Raw genomic sequence first — 15,645 nt, forward strand, 5'->3', positions numbered from 1 at the left:
TGGACGAACCACCGCCGGAATCTCTTCTTTCTGTTGCAGGTCAATCAGGCGCCATCTATCCTACCAGTGCTCTCCAGCTGAATACTGAGTTGACAGTGTGGTCAGAAATTCACTCACACAATTTGGTGCCGTCTGTGAGAAAGAAAGGAGAATAGATGGCTAGGGACGGACAGAAGGATAAGGTTGGGGATGAAACCCCTGCTGGGAACGGTAAACACGTTGATCCTAATATGGAGGAAGATGGTTGCAATGAGGAGACTCAGAACCAAAATCACGGAAAGAAAGACATCGGCCAGGATGGCGACGTGCTAAAGAAACCAGATCGAAGTGGGTACTACAACGAGGGCGACATCTAGGTATGGAAAGATAGATGCCTACGGAGGGACGAAGAGGTGAAAAAGATGGTGAACAAACTGGCAGACCTGCAATCGGTCGTCAATTTTATGATGCAAAACAACGCCATGCAGACACTGTTCCCACTGCAGGATATGCCAATTCCAACGGCCAATGCCCAGAAGGGAAGGCAGAAAACAATCCCTATAGCCCCCCAGCACACCAGGAGTGAAAGGCACTCTCACCGGCCTTCTAGGGAGGTCGGGCGAGGAGACTCGAGGAGGGAAGAGTATCGAAGGACACATCGCACCAAGGAGGTAGACCCCAAAGAACATCAGCATGTTCAAAAGCAGACGCTGTGCTTCGATATAACTAATAGAGAAAGGTCGAAGATGGCTCATAACGAAGCTGAAAGTAGTGCACCAAAAAGGTTGAAATCAGGAGATAGCCGAGCTCCTGGGCAGACAAAGGAGGACTTGAGAGATTACCTCAAGAGGAAGTAACAAGATGCCGAGGTAACCTCTCCTGTTAAGTCGAAAACACCATTCTCAGCGGAGTTGGAGAAATTTGAGGCCCCAAAAAGATTCAGTATGCCGAGGTTCCAGATATACGACGGAAAGTCGGACCCCAACTTTCATGTCGGATTATACCTGAACTCGATGGCACTATACACTGGGAACGAGCCGTTGCTCTGCAAGGTGTTCCCCTCATCCTTCGGGGAGATTGCATCTGATTGGTTTCACAAATTGCCAAAGGGAAGTGTGAAGACCTGGGAAGGCCTGGCCGAGATATTTGTGGCCAGGTTCGTGACAAACAAACTATAGCCATTAAGGGTAGATGCTTTGATGGCTTTGAGAATCAGCAAGGATGAAGGCCTTAGGGCCTACGCAAAAAGGTACTATGAGGTGTTCAACCGAATACCCAACTGCAACCAAGAGGTGGCGGTCGTATGTTTCAAGAATGCCCTAAAAGATGACTGTCCACTACCAAATTCTTTGGCAAAGACATTGCCAAAAAGCATGGAAGAGCTCATGGCCAGAATTGAGAAGTATGCCAGAGCCGAGGAAGACACATCAGGAACTAAGGAGACAAAGCAAGAGAAAGGAAACAGCTCGCCGAAGCGAGACCGAGGTAACAACGGATCCAACAAGCAAGAGATAGGACTGAGGGCTGCACAACAGTCATAACTGTGTTCCGAATCCCAATTCACAAAGTCTTGGATAAAATCTGATCTGAGCCTTATTTCAGAGCACCAGCTAGGGTGCCAGGAGAATTCATGGGAAGAAGCCTTGGTAAGCATTGTGCTTACCATAATAAGGATGGATACCTGACTCAGGGTTGCAGAGCCCTGAAGACACACCTAAAAGACTTGGTGAGGCAAGGCCACTTGAGGGACCTTATAGATGAGGCCAGGACAAGGGAAGAGCAGACAAGATTGCCTCAAGCACCAGCAGCTCCACCCCCCCAGCACAATAACCGCAGGCAAGAGGACCTCGGGTAATTAATGTAATTCACTCGAAGGTCAACGAAAACGAAATACGAGGGGAGACCCAGAAGGTAAAGCACTTGCAGCTCGTGTACCAGGTCGGGGAGAAATGACATCGGGCCGAGGAGTGCCAGGGACTAGTAGTGTCCTTTACTGAAGCCGACCTTGAGATGGTATAGCACCCACATAACAATGCCTTGGTAGTAACCCTCCAGGTTGGAGAGTGCCAAGTGAAGCGCATCCTGATTGACCAAGGCAGCTCTTGTGACATCATGTATGTCAGATGTTACAAGGAGCTTGGCTTTCACCCAGACGACATGGAGCAATCCAATGACCCAATGGTCGGGTTCAATGGAACACCGACATGGCCACTGGGAGTAGCAAGCTTGGAGGTGCAGGTTGGCACCAGAAAAATAAAGACAGAGTTCACCATAATCGACACACCCTCCCTTTACAATGCTATCCTGGGAAGGCCATGGTTGCATGCAATGAGGGCTGTTCCCTCAACATTGGATCAACTATTGCGGTTCCTAATAGAGCATGGGATAGAGGAGGTCAGAGGAGATCAGCTGCAGGCAAAGAACTGCTCCATGGCAGCAATGAAATCCACCTGCAGCATATGAGAACTAGAGAGGACAGAGATCGAGGACGAGGACGTAGAGGTCCTAGAGGACGTCGGTAAGGAGCCAGCCGAGAAGAGTGAAGAAGCACTGAAGAAAATCCTCGTCCAGCAGAGGGATGAAGAACGCTTCTTTCTTCTCGGCTCGGGCTTAGCCGAAGAAGAAGAAAAAGAGTTGGAGGCTTTCTTGAAAGCAAACATTGAGTGTTTGCTTGGACACCTTACGAAATGCTTGGCATTGACCCCGAGGTCACTTGCTACAAATTGAACGTAGACAGGTCGGCCAAACCTGTAATCCAACGAGCAAGAAGACCGACATTAATGCACGTTGAAGTAGTGGAAGAGGAAGTAGACAGGCTACTGGAAGCCAAAGCCATTTGAGAGGTAGATTACTCGACTTGGTTATCAAATACGGTGGTGGTAGAGAAAAAGAATGGTAAATGGAGGGTCTGCGTGGACTTTACCAGCCTAAATAAGGCCTGTCCCAAAGACAGTTTTCCTTTACCCAAGATCGACCAACTGGTGGATGCCACTTCAGGGCATGGAAGGATGAGCTTCCTGGATGCCTATAGGGGATACCATCAGATAGCCATGTACCCCCCAGATGAAGAGAAGACTGCGTTTATTACCCCAAAAGGGTTGTATTGCTACAGAGTGATGCCTTTTGGGTTGAAAAACCCAGGAGCAACTTACTAGAGATTGGTAACCAAGATGCTCAGACACCTGATTGGCTGAACAATGGAAGTTTACATCGATGATATGGTCGTGAAGACCAAGGAACCTGAAGGTCATTTGGCCGACCTAAAAGCAGTATTTGACATCCTTAAAACATATCGGCTCCGACTCAATGCGTCAAAGTGTGCAGTTGGAGTCGGATCTGGTAAGTTCTTGGGATACCTGGTTACCAGAAGGGGCATTGAGGCCAGCCCAGATCAGATCAAGGCCATCCTAGAGTTAAAGAGCCTGACGTCGGCAAAACAGGTGCAAATGCTGACTGGAAGGGCTGCAGCCCTGAATAGGTTCATAAGCATAAGCTCAGACATGTGCAAACTTTTTTTCAATTTAGTGAAGAAAGCCATAGACTTCTTATGGACCGAGGAGTGCGAAGCCGCTTTGGCCGACTTGAAGAAGTATTTGACAACAGCTCCAGTTCTTTCAAATCCAGAACCTGGAGAGGAACTGTTCCTGTACTTGGCAGTTTCGGAACATGCGGTAAGTGCAGTGATAATCCGAGAAGAAAAAGGGGAACAAAGGGTGGTTTACTACATGAGCAAAACCCTGGATGACGCAGAAATTAGGTACTTACCCCTAGAAAAGTTGGCGCTGGCTTTAGTAATGGCTTTAAAGAAGCTGAACCATTACTTTCAAGCCCATAAAATTGTGGTGCTAACTGAACACCCTTTGAAGTCCCTATTGCAGCAAGGAGATCTGACAGACAGAATAGCCAGATGGGCAGTGGCCTTGGGCCAGTATGACCTGAAGTTCAGACCCAGAACAGCAATCAAAGACCAAGTTTTGGCCGACTTTGTGGCCGAGTTCACGCCAGAATCCATCGTACATTGGGCTCCGTTGAGCCGAGGTGAACGATGTCCAAACAAGCAAGAAGGAGCCCAGCCGAGGGCAACGAAACAAAGGAAAGAAAAAAACTAAGACCTTGCAGCATTTACATCGGCAACTCCTTTCGACTGTTCAAACCGACAAGGAGCGGAGGCAGGAGTAGTATTGGTATCTCCAGATGGACAGATATTAGAACAGTCCATTCGTTTGGGGTTCAAGGCCTCAAACAATGAAGCAGAGTATGAAGCACTGATTACAGGACTGAAACTGACAATAGCAGTAGAAGCAAATGAGGTGATAGTCTTCTGTGACTCTCAGCTTATAGTCAACCAGACAACAGGCGAGTTCGCAACCCGAGATGAACGTATGTCGGCATACGCAAAGGAAGTAGGTAGGTTGGTGGCCCTGTTTCAGAATTGCCGACTACAACAGGTTAACTGAGATGACAACAGTCACACCAATGCCCTAGCCAACCTGGCTAGTGCAATACAACCTGGAAAGACAAGGACGATAATGGTTGACTACTTGTCGGGCCCGAGTATCGAACCACTGACCACAAAGCGTGAAGCAATGTGTGTGGACATGGGACCAAGCTGGATGGACGCAATAATAGCGTTCCTGAAAGAAGGAAAACTGCCAGACGATCACAAGGAGGCACACAAGATCAGATTGAAGTCGGCAAGATTCAGTCTAACAGCAGAGGGACATCCCTACAGAAGATCTTTCACTGGACCCCTTTTGAGGTGCGTACATCCTTCACAAGTCGAAGATTTTTTGTACGAAATACACGAAGGAGTGTGTGGAAGCCACGCTGGGGGCAGATCACTTGCTCATAGGGCCATCATCCAGGGGTATTGGTGGCCTTACATGCAAAAAGATGCAGAAGCCTATATCAGGAAGTGTGAGAAGTGCCAAAGGTTTGCACCACTGATACACCAACCAGCAGCAGACCTGAACCCTGTATCCAGTCCTTGGCCGTTTGCCCAATGGGGCATGGATCTTGTTAGAAAACTGCCCCAAGCAACTGGGCAAAGGAAGTACCTGCTGGTAATAACAGATTACATCACCAAATGGATAGAAGCTGAACTTCTTGCCAAGATCCGAGATATGGACGTGAAAAACTTCATATGGAAAAACATCATCACTAGATTTGGGATTCCAAGAGCAATAGTTGCCGTTAATGGAACACAATTCGATAGTAAGCTAATCAAGAGCTTCTGCGCAAAATTCAAGATCAAGAATTATTTTTCAATCCCAAGCTTTTCTCAAAGCAATGGATAAGCAGAAAGATCTAACAAAGTCATATTGGATGGGATTAAGAAGAGGTTACAAGCAGCAAAGGGGAAGTGGGTAGATGAACTACCAAGTGTACTCTGGGTATATCGAACTACACCGAGAAGATCAACTGGGGAATCCCCATTTTCCATGTTAAAGATCACACTTTGACAAAAAAAAATATCTCACTTTTATTGAAAGTGTGATAAAAAAAATTAGATTGATATTTTAATCACACTTAATTTGATTAAGTGTGATAATATTTGTTTTTTATGTCACTTTTCAATTAAGTGTGATTATATATACATTTTTTTAATCACACCTTCTAATTAAAGTGTGATTACATATATACTATTACTTTTTAATCACACTTTTTAAATAAGTGTGATTATATATATATTTTTAATCACACATTCTAATTAAAGTGTGATTATTTATATATTTTTTAATCACACCTTCTAATTAAAGTATGATTATATATACACTACTACTTTTTAATCACACTTTTTAAATGAGTGTGATTATATATATATTTTTTAATCACACATTCTAATTAAAGTGTGATTATTTATATTTTTTTAATCACACATTCTAATTAAAGTGTGATTATATATACCCTACTACTTTTTAATCACACTTTTTAAATAAGTATGATTATATATTTTTTTTTTCTAATTAAAATGTGATTATATATATATATATATATATATCTTTAATCACACATTCTAATGGAAGTAAATAAATAAATAAATAAGAAAAAAGCGCTAAAATGAAATTTTGGGCGCCAATATTTTTTCCCCAAAATTACTATTTTGATGGAACATCACAAGGTTTCAATCTCTCTCTCTATCTGATGATGATGAAGGCCAAATCAATTGCTAGGGTGATCATCTCATCTCTTCTCTTTGGTTGCTAGGGTTACTGAACCAATCGACTACTAGGTTTGCTTCTTCTCCTCCACTCTCTCCCTCTCACTCTCTCTCTCTTCTGAATCTAAAACTATTTTCCGAATCTTTGAAGCTATCTAATATCTATCTATGTTTTTCTCGCATAGCCCTAAAGTTGTTCAACATCAATCGGTTTAGGGTAAACGAAAGTTGCGACTCTTATTTTTGAACAGAGCTTCGATTCTTCTTCTTCTTCAACATAGCTTCGACTTGCAGCCCTAACAGGTTAGTTTCGACGTTTCTTCTTCTTCTTCTTCTTCTTCTTCTTCTTCTTCTTCTCTATTAAATTTCACCCTGACAGCCCTAACAGGTTTCTGGACTGTTAAATTTCACCAATCGAAGCCAATTAGTTGTTCGCATTAGGCAGTACCAGTGAGATTTTACTTCATTCTTTCCAAATGACCTAAATATGAGCAAATAGCAAAATGAGGAATCAGTAAAAACCAAATTTTGAATCCTTTTTTTTTCTTCTATATTTTCTGAAATAATTTTTATCTTTTTTTTTTGTTCTATATTTTCGAGCGAATTTCTTAGAAACAGAGCATTTTAATGGACTATTTTAAACACTTGTCTGAGTTTCAAAAAACTCGTTTCATGAAAACATTGAAAACAATAAAGTTTTTATAACTGATTGTAATCTGTTCTGATTGTAATTGTTGCTTTATTCTTGCCATCACTACGCAATTGCGTATTATTTTTTTAATCTTATTATTTTATTAATCATCTTTGTTGAAATTAGCTGCTACTGTTTCTTCTTCTTTTTATTATTTTTTATTTTTATAAGTAATGATGAAATGGGTATCTGTTGTGGTGGATGATTGGTGTTTGTTGTAATGCCTCTTAAAAAAATTATTTTCAGTTATTTGACAATTTGTGATGACAAAGGTTTGAATTATGGAGAAAGCTATATCAATGGTGCTATGATGTATGCATATTATATATATCTATATATATTGGCAATAAAAGAAAAAATGGTTTATTAGGCTTTCATGAGATAATTGATAGTGAGGGTCTTGGTTAGTAATAACAGGGTAAAATTTATGTCCAGTGCTTTGACATAGTGTGAGATTGAAACACAAATTGTCCCAATCTAATATATCAAATCTAAAATTTAAACATTTTTTTTCCTAATATAGTTTCGATTGATATTCATGTTTTTGTTTGCTTCTGTTGATCAATGAAAAGGAGCCAAGCATATGAAGCTAATATCAAGCTATCCTCTGCCAACCTGCCATACTGCCACAGCTATAGGGCAATGTAAAAACAGATGATCAATGCTTTCCTCATTCATCTTAATGCATAATGCTAATTGCTAAGAGATCCATTTGAAGAACATAGTGCCTAATTGAAGTAGCAAGCCTCTAACAATGGGTGGCTGATACTTTAACTGAGATAATGAAAAATCATTTCAACTTGTTAGTTGGAAGTTTAGACGGTTCTTGAAAAAAGATAGTGAAAAAAATAAATAAATATCCCAAGAGTCAAGACAAAGAGATAAACCAAAATTTTCCCTCTCTTTGGCATTTCTTCTTTTAGATTGATACATCTGTCCACTTCAATGTGTTATACAATGTTGATTAGATTTTTTAGATTGTCTTTTTTATTCTTGAAATTTTATAATAGCAACGTGATGATAATCAAACTTTTACTATTTTAAGTCTTGAAATTTATTCAAATAAAATCTTATTATAAAAAGAAAATGATAGCATTCCGCTATCTAAAAAATATTCAGAAGTTATTGTAGTTCATTATTATTTTTTTTAAAAATGTTTGGCTTGTATGATAGGAGTGCGAGTTCATTATTTATTTATTTTTGATGGTTTGTTGTTTAAGACAACTTCATTGAATGCACAAATAGGATGAAGCAATACTAATTCAATCTGATTGACTACATAATATCAAAGGTAAACTCTTATTATTCGTCCATTTTAGTTCCATTTGAATATCAATACTAATTCCATCCTTGATCATCATGTTCAAATCCTTTCAGGTTATATCCATATCTATTTATCTAAAATGAGCTACTTGATTGATATCTTAGAATTGAGTTTGTATTTTGTAATATTGTTAATATATAATTGGACAAGATTTTTTTCTCCTCCTTCATGGATTCACACAGCAAGCATCATGTGTTCATGTAGGTCCCATCTTTTCCAAAAATAATGGTGGTCTCATTATTTTTTGAATATAGTGGGTCCTACATGTGCACATGGTGTTTGATTCTGTGCATTGACTTGGTTCTGCTCTTGGGTTCAATGCCTGTTTGTTACTGACTATACATTAAGATCATTTTTTTCCCCCTGTGAAATATGGCATAAAATTGGAGTAATGAAGGCATACAATTTGCATACTGGCATCATACTTGTCATTGATCATCCCTTTTTCTTGACATATATGTTCTTAGGATTAATATTTTTTTGCATTTACAAGGATATGGCAAAAGGTCACAATTAAATAAAGATCTTCAAAAAAAAAAAAAATTTGAGAAAATATTTCCTTATTAATTAAGCCGAGTTACTAGCTTTGAGTGTAGTGAGTACTTGCTGGGCTTAGCTTGAATAAAGGTTGCCTTCCATTTTGTTTGTGATAGTATTAACTCATGCTTGGCATCTTTGATGCTTAACATATCAAATATCATTTTTTTGCAAGTGGGGTTTTATATCTAGTCTGAGTGGGGTCGGTCGGCTCTCTAGTGCGTTCGGTGCTCTAGCAAGCCCAAGCACTCGGTGAATGAGTCAAAATATGAAGAGTCTAAGGTATAGACTGAGGCAAGCTCATCTACTCAACCAGTCTGCTCAACAACAAGCACTGTGGCTTGGCACCCTCGAGTCCCAATTCGCCCAAATGAGCCCTTGTTCGACCATGGACCATCATACCTCATTTCCATAGGGTATGCCAAGGAGCGACCAGGAGCATCGCTCGACCAACATGCAACTCCTTAATTGATCTTAGAGATAGAGGGTCATTGATCAAATACTTGACACGTTGAGAGATATCGTAGCTACCATCTATGTAACTACGTTATGCCATGATACACCCTCCGAAGTATAATACCTAACTTTGCAGCACTCATGATACAACCTCTAAGGTCTGAATCATGTAAAGATAGGCCTGATACCTCTACTCTGTCCAGGCAAGGAGAACCAGGCACCTGTCCATTAGTGAGCTTGTTGGTTACGAAAACTATGCAGAAGAGTATAAATTTTAAAATTCAGATCTTAACTCGTGTTAATAATGTTCTAGATGGTGAATAGGTAGAATTGTTCCTTTGTAGCTCTTCTTGCAAGCCAAACTATGAAATAATGATAAAGATAAATTTTAGACTCTTCACCTAATCTCATAAGGATAAGAGTTATATATAATTGTGCTTATAGGTTTAGCATCTTTCATATTAAACATTTCAAGCGTCCATTCAATATACTTCACTCGTGACAACCACAACTGCTTAGCTTTCCTGTCACAAATTATTTATATTCCTAATAGTTTACGTGCATCTCCTAACTCTTACAGGTCAATTGTCTTGGATAATTCCTATTTCAGCTTGTTAATCATCTTCACATCATGTCCCGCTATTAAATGCCATCAACATAGAGTAGAAGGATTATGAAGTTGAATAAAATTCATATTGAGAAAATCACTTGATATGATGACTAAAGTTGTCCTTAAAGAGAAGTTTTTGTTCTGCACAAAGTGGCCGGTATGAGCTTCAATTACAATGTTACGTGGTGGTTTTCTCTCTATGGACTAGAGGGGGTGATTGTTGTGGGTCCAGCCCATAATGGTACTAATTGCATTGGATAGAGAGTACAGCAATTTGTCGGATAATAGCTTTGGAAAGATGTATATGATGACTTCTTTCGAAAACTATTATCTGGCCATTATGCAATGTAATTATTACTATTATGTACTGGAATCACAAGTAGTGCATATTAAAATGATATGTTTTCAATTTCACACTTCTGTTATAGTTGAGTCATTTTACTCATATTGTTAACAAATTTTGCAGCTCCAATCTAAAGCCATTGGTATTGGACCAAGATATCGTGAAAAAGATATGGACAACATGGCCCAGATATTCAGGCATGAAGAATTGATAGAAACATGGTATACTCAGTTTTTTGAGAGGTATAAAGCTACTAAACCATATAGGTTATCATTTGGGGATCGGGAAACAGACAAGCGTACACCTGAGCTGATGTCTACTTATCTTAAAACCCTCAAGAAGCATAAGAGAAGACGAGTAGCATTTAAGGAAGATGAAACTAATGGTTTTGGCAATCCCATGTTAGAAAATGGATCAAACATGCTCCGAAATTCGGTTTTAAATGACAATGATGCAATTGATGATGATACATATTTTTTCCCTGAAACGATGTGTCCATTTAATTGTGTCCCTGATAGTGCTCTTCCTCACATAAACCGAGTGGAAGAAAACCACAAAGTGGATTTTAATGGTGTTCTTGATATGCTGCCCCAAATTATGACAAGGAGCCCTATTATGATTGAGAGGCTTGGTATTAGACCAGAATACCTGAGCATGGAACAATGAGGGAATCAATGTCGTGGAAAAAATGGATCTCATGGAAACAGGAAACTTCTCAGTCAAGAGCAAGCATCAGAGATGTCTAGAAAAGTGATAGCTCGTGTGCTAACAAATGTGGGGTTTGAAGCTTCTTCAGAAGTCCCAATGGAAGTCTTGTCTCAGTTGCTGAGTTGTCATATTGGTAAGCTAGGCTGTATCTTGAAAGTCCTTTCTGATAGTTACAGAAACAGTGCTCAGCCATCGAACTACTCAAGATGTTCCTTCAAACAGCGGGGTATAGGTGAGTGAAGCTGTTTTTATGTTATAAGCTTGAATTTGATTGGTTTTTTTTATTTACGTTTGTTTAGTAGACTATTGGCTTTGAATTTCTGATAAAGTAGAAATGAACTCTGAAGTAGGATATTGGTGGAAAAAAATTATTTATGCAGTATATATGGGAAGCAATTTGTTTGAATTCCTCTTGGGTTGACCTTGAATTCTGTTCTAGGCAGGCTTGGTCTGGTTTAAATTTTATCAAATCTGGTATCAAATAGTGAACTATGTTACTTTATTTAGGTATATATGATTTTTGTCCATGGAAAATTGGAATCAATGTTGTGCTATTTTAGGTATGTTATGCATGTTTGGGATCTTTATGTGCATGATAATGTGCTCACATGTATCATTTGTTTTGTGACTCTTTCTACGTTTACTTCATTAGTCTCTCTCGTTAAGTTTTGATTCATGAACTGTCATTTCTTGAAAGTTGTTATATATCTGGCTTCTCTCTCTCTCTCTCTCTCTCTCTCTCTCTCTCCCTCTCATCACAATTATCTAACCTATTTTCCCCTTCTATCATTACGTATTTTCCCCTTCCATCATTAGTAATCTTGGGGCTTTAGCAGAGCTCGTGAAGGATAGTATGAGGAATTCTGTGCAACAAAACTCATCAACAAATGCAGGTTATCCAGTCACAGATAGAGTCACAGCAGCAGGCGCCCCTTCGACAACCCCAGCAAGTATGTCTATCTACTTTTCTTGCCTTTCTATAGGGAAGTGCTCTGCTTCTGGTTCTATAGTGCATGTAGTTGTTTGTGTGGTGGTTAGAATCGTGTGATTCACGATTCGATTCTTACTGTTTGATGTGATTTCCCACCAAAATGTTCTGAATCATGCTGTTGAATGAAAAATTGAGTGAAACTGATGCAGTTTGCATTTACAGTTTATAATATTCCTGATTTTTACTAGGGTCTTGGAATTTGTTGCTTTTAGTTTGGAAGATAGCAGTAAGATGATGAAAATGATTGCTCTGGTGGTGTGACTCTACAGATACCAAGAATGTGAATGTAACTACTATCTAATCATTATTACAGTGCTTTACATATGCTTTTACAAGGCAATTAAATGCTTTCCAGACTGGTGATATGTTATTTGGCATGTAAGAGACTTTGTTTAAATGCTGTATAGAGTTGCAAACTATGTTCATGTTAATGTTTACTACATATTGTTCTTCATTAGATGTTTCTAAACATGAAAGGACGATGTTTCAGAATTTGCTATCTTATGGTGTCACTTCTTACACATTGTCTTCCATTAAAATGCTTCTTAATAAGCAATCATGCCCTTGTTTTTCATAGGTTAATTTAAAACCAAAGGTTCCAACCAAAGCTGTATGTGCAGAGTATCTTGAGTTGAGAAAAGAAATATTGACTTTATTGAATCTTCAGAAACAGGTACTTCTACCTAAGGTTCATCTTGAATTTGCATCTTTTTTCATTGTTCAAATATTTATATAATTTAAGTTTGCAAATGTTCTGCTGTGCTTTGACTGATATTTCAAGGTTGTGAATTTTCTTTATTGTGCTTTGCCTTTTTATAGTTTATAGAATCCTTAAAGTGACTTTAGGCCATGTTTGGATCTTAGATTTATTGAGGGAAAGCAAAATGAAATAAAAAAAGATAGGAAACGAGGCTAAAGTAAAAGGAGTTAAATTTATTTATTTATTTTTTAATGCTTTATCTGATAGAAACAACTTCTTGAATAAACTTGCAATCTTCACATTTACCAGCAACTTATAGCAAATTAAACTAGTAAATCTCTAAATTCCTAACTTCCACAAACTTAATATCCTGTGAAGTTCTCTTGTTGCCTTTTGATTTAATATCTTGTGTTTCCTTCTCTTTGTTTCAGATATTGATTGTGGTAGCACTTGGGTTTCAAAGTTTGTCTGTTTTATTTGTTTCTAATGGCGGTATGTTAGACAATGACACATCGAATGGAATGATGAGAAATCTGCTCCTTTCTTTCTTTCTTTTCCTTTTGCTTATGTTCTTACTTGGGCCATTGTTTAGATTGAGAAGCTTTTTAAAGATGAAGCTATAGAAGAAAAGGGTGAGCGAGCTAATGTTTCTAGTCACTCTCAAGTTTGTAGTCAATGTTTCTAGTGACCTTCAGCAATTCGTAATATAAATCCCCTTGTTTATGTCAAGTTCTTCTTTAGCCATCCTATAATTTTTAATAATTTTAGAATTATACATATCATTCATGGCTCTGTTAACATTTGTTGTTATGCATAAGGGGTTTTGTCTAGTTCTACTCTGTGATGCTTATTCCCATTTTTTTATTTGTTACCTTCCCCAAGTAAGTATGTGAGATTTAGTTAACTAACTCCAAAATCCTATTTGTTCAGAATGATGAATAAATTATGGGCTCGTTTTATCGAGTATAGACCTTAATCTTGTTCGAGAATTTTCATCAGCGTTGGATATCACAACTTTCATCTTATTTTTTAATTGACTTTATTGTATTTTTCTAGATGGATGATGATTATTATTCAGAATATGTTGTTTCTAGCATTTCAATATCTAATGATTATCTTATGAAAATCCTGATAATGGAAGGGACTCAGTTTATTGGTGTGTTTTTGTCAGGACTTCTTGTAAAAGAAGGCCACCAGGTATCAATCCTATTGGGGGCAGTTTAACAACTGGATAAATTAAATTATTTTTGGTGTGATCTAAATGTAAGTTTATAAATTAATTAGTAAGTTTATTCATATGCTTCTGGCGGTTTTTAAATTAATTTGTTTTTTTATTTTTCAGGTCAAAAATTTCTTGGAGAGATGCAAAATATGGTCAAAGAATTCAAGAACTTATTTTTTTCAAGTTTTTTATTTTTTATTTTTTAATGTATGTAATCAAAGTTAATTTTTTTTTTATTAATTTCTTTGTATATACTTTTAAACATTAAACTTTCATTTATGAAATATATGATATTATTTCATTCAATATATGGTTGTGATTCGAAATATAGTATATAGTGTGTATTACATTATTCAAATGCGCGTGCAAAAATAATATTGATTATTCTTTAAATATGTCAATTTTTTTTTATCACAGGTTTTATTAGTTATTAATCACACTTAAAAGATGTGATCTAAATGTTTTTAATCACACTTAAAAGGTGTGAACTAAAGTCTTTAATCACACTTAAAAGGTGCGATCTAAATGTTTTTAACCACACTTAAAAGGTGTGATCTAAATGTTTTTAATCACACTTAAAAGGTGTGATCTAAAGTTTTTAATCACACTTAAAAGGTGTGAACTAAAGTTTTTAATCACACTTAAAAGGTGTGATCTAAATATTTTTAATCACACTTAAAAGGTGTGATCTAAATGTTTTTAACCACACTTAAAAGGTGTGATCTAAATGTTTTTAATCACACTTAAAAAGTGTGATCTAAATATTATTAATCACACTTAAAAGATGTGATGAAAGCATTTTTTAATGACACTTAAAAAGTGTGATTAAAAATGACCATTTTTAATCACACTCCTAAAGACCACACTTTAATAAAACTTAAAAGGTGTGATTAAAAAACATACATCACACCAAAAAAGTGTGATCTTTATCTATATTTGTAGTAGTGATGGCCTACGGTACAAAAGCAGTCATTCTTCTTGAAGTCGGCATCCCAGGGATCAGAACCCAAAGAGTAAAGAACAGAACTAATGATGTATTATTAGCCCGAGATCTGGATCTGCTAGAAGAAAGAAGGGAGAAAGCTGCAATTCAGCTGGCGACATACCAGCAGTAGCTTGCCAGGGCTTACAATAAGAAGGTCAACCCAAGGGAGTTTCAAATCGGTGACCTTGTCTTGAGAAAAGTCGTCGACAACACGAAGAATCCCAAAGAGGGCAAGCTTGGCCCAAATTGGGAGGGTCCCTATAGAATCATCTCGGTATTAGGCAATGGGGCATATCGACTTGAAGATAATGAGGGCAAAGAGTTACCAAGGTTCTGGAATACGTGCAATCTTAAGTTTTTTTATCATTAAATTTTCTTGTTCTTTGTTATTAGCCGAAGTAATGAATAAAGCTTGATTTTTTACACTTGTGACTGATAAAATAGTTGGTGATGTTTCTAGAATACATGCATAATGAGAACCCAAGTGGAACTTAAGTTCACATTAGGGGGCAAAAAGTTGGAAAATGGTTCGTGGCAAGGTCGATTATACAAGCTAAAATTAGTTTAACACTTGTTGAAATTTGTGAAAAATTTACAAGTTGAAGTTAAACTAAGGTTATATCTAACACTTGTTGAAATTTGAAAAAAAATTACAAGTTGAAATTAGACCGAGATCATGTTTAACACTTGTTGAAATTTGTGAAAAATTTACAAGTTGAAGTTAAACTAAGGTTATGTCTAACACTTGTTGAAATTTAAAAAAAATTTACAAGTTGAAGTTAGACCGAGATCATGTTTAACACTTGTTGAAATTTAAGAAAAATTTACAAGTTGAAGTTAAACTAAGATCATGTTTAACACTTGTTGAAATTTGTGAAAAATTTACAAGCTGAAGTTAAGTCGAGATGATGTTTAACACTTTTTGAAATTTGTGAAAAA

The 15,645-nt window shown here is 37.6% G+C and overlaps 1 protein-coding gene and 1 long non-coding RNA gene across 7 annotated transcripts; both read left to right on the top strand.

Annotated features, from left to right (window-relative positions):
- The first annotated feature begins 6,077 nt into the window (after positions 1–6,077).
- LOC145822411 (uncharacterized) lies at positions 6,078–10,308 on the top strand. 3 transcript variants are annotated; one of them, XR_014363640.1, is made up of 4 exons: positions 6,078–6,211; positions 6,325–6,442; positions 8,076–8,121; positions 9,728–10,104. It is a non-coding gene; the product is annotated as an uncharacterized LOC145822411 (long non-coding RNA). The 3 variants fall into 3 exon arrangements; XR_014363642.1 differs by lacking the exons at positions 8,076–8,121; positions 9,728–10,104 and adding an exon at positions 10,224–10,308; XR_014363641.1 differs by lacking the exon at positions 9,728–10,104 and having other exon boundaries at positions 8,076–8,697.
- A 9-nt stretch (positions 10,309–10,317) lies between these two features.
- Positions 10,318–13,958, top strand: LOC145822410 (uncharacterized). 4 transcript variants are annotated; one of them, XR_014363637.1, is made up of 4 exons: positions 10,318–11,040; positions 11,645–11,758; positions 12,377–12,472; positions 13,671–13,958. XR_014363637.1 is itself a non-coding variant. In XM_082919352.1 (3 exons), exons 1-3 carry the CDS (start codon positions 10,839–10,841, stop codon positions 12,379–12,381), a joined length of 321 nt encoding a protein of 106 aa, XP_082775478.1. In that variant the 5' UTR covers positions 10,318–10,838; the 3' UTR covers positions 12,382–12,924. The 4 variants fall into 4 exon arrangements, 1 of the variants encoding a protein (XP_082775478.1); XR_014363638.1 differs by having other exon boundaries at positions 11,625–11,758; positions 13,671–13,956; XR_014363639.1 differs by lacking the exon at positions 13,671–13,958 and adding an exon at positions 12,931–13,664 and having other exon boundaries at positions 11,625–11,758.
- Positions 13,959–15,645: the final 1,687 nt, after the last annotated feature.

Source organism: Camellia sinensis, chromosome 3, assembly GCF_055761805.1.
Source record: "Camellia sinensis isolate YWXY chromosome 3, ASM5576180v1, whole genome shotgun sequence".
NCBI classification, from domain to species: domain Eukaryota; kingdom Viridiplantae; phylum Streptophyta; class Magnoliopsida; order Ericales; family Theaceae; genus Camellia; species Camellia sinensis.

Bases quoted from the DNA above. Each gene is read 5' to 3' on its own strand.
- LOC145822410 (XM_082919352.1), top strand. From the start codon at position 10,839: ATGTCTAGAAAAGTGATAGCTCGTGTGCTAACAAATGTGGGGTTTGAA. The intron at 11,041-11,644 runs GTGAGTGAAGCT...GGGCTTTAGCAG, and splicing joins CTTCAAACAGCGGGGTATAG to AGCTCGTGAAGGATAGTATG.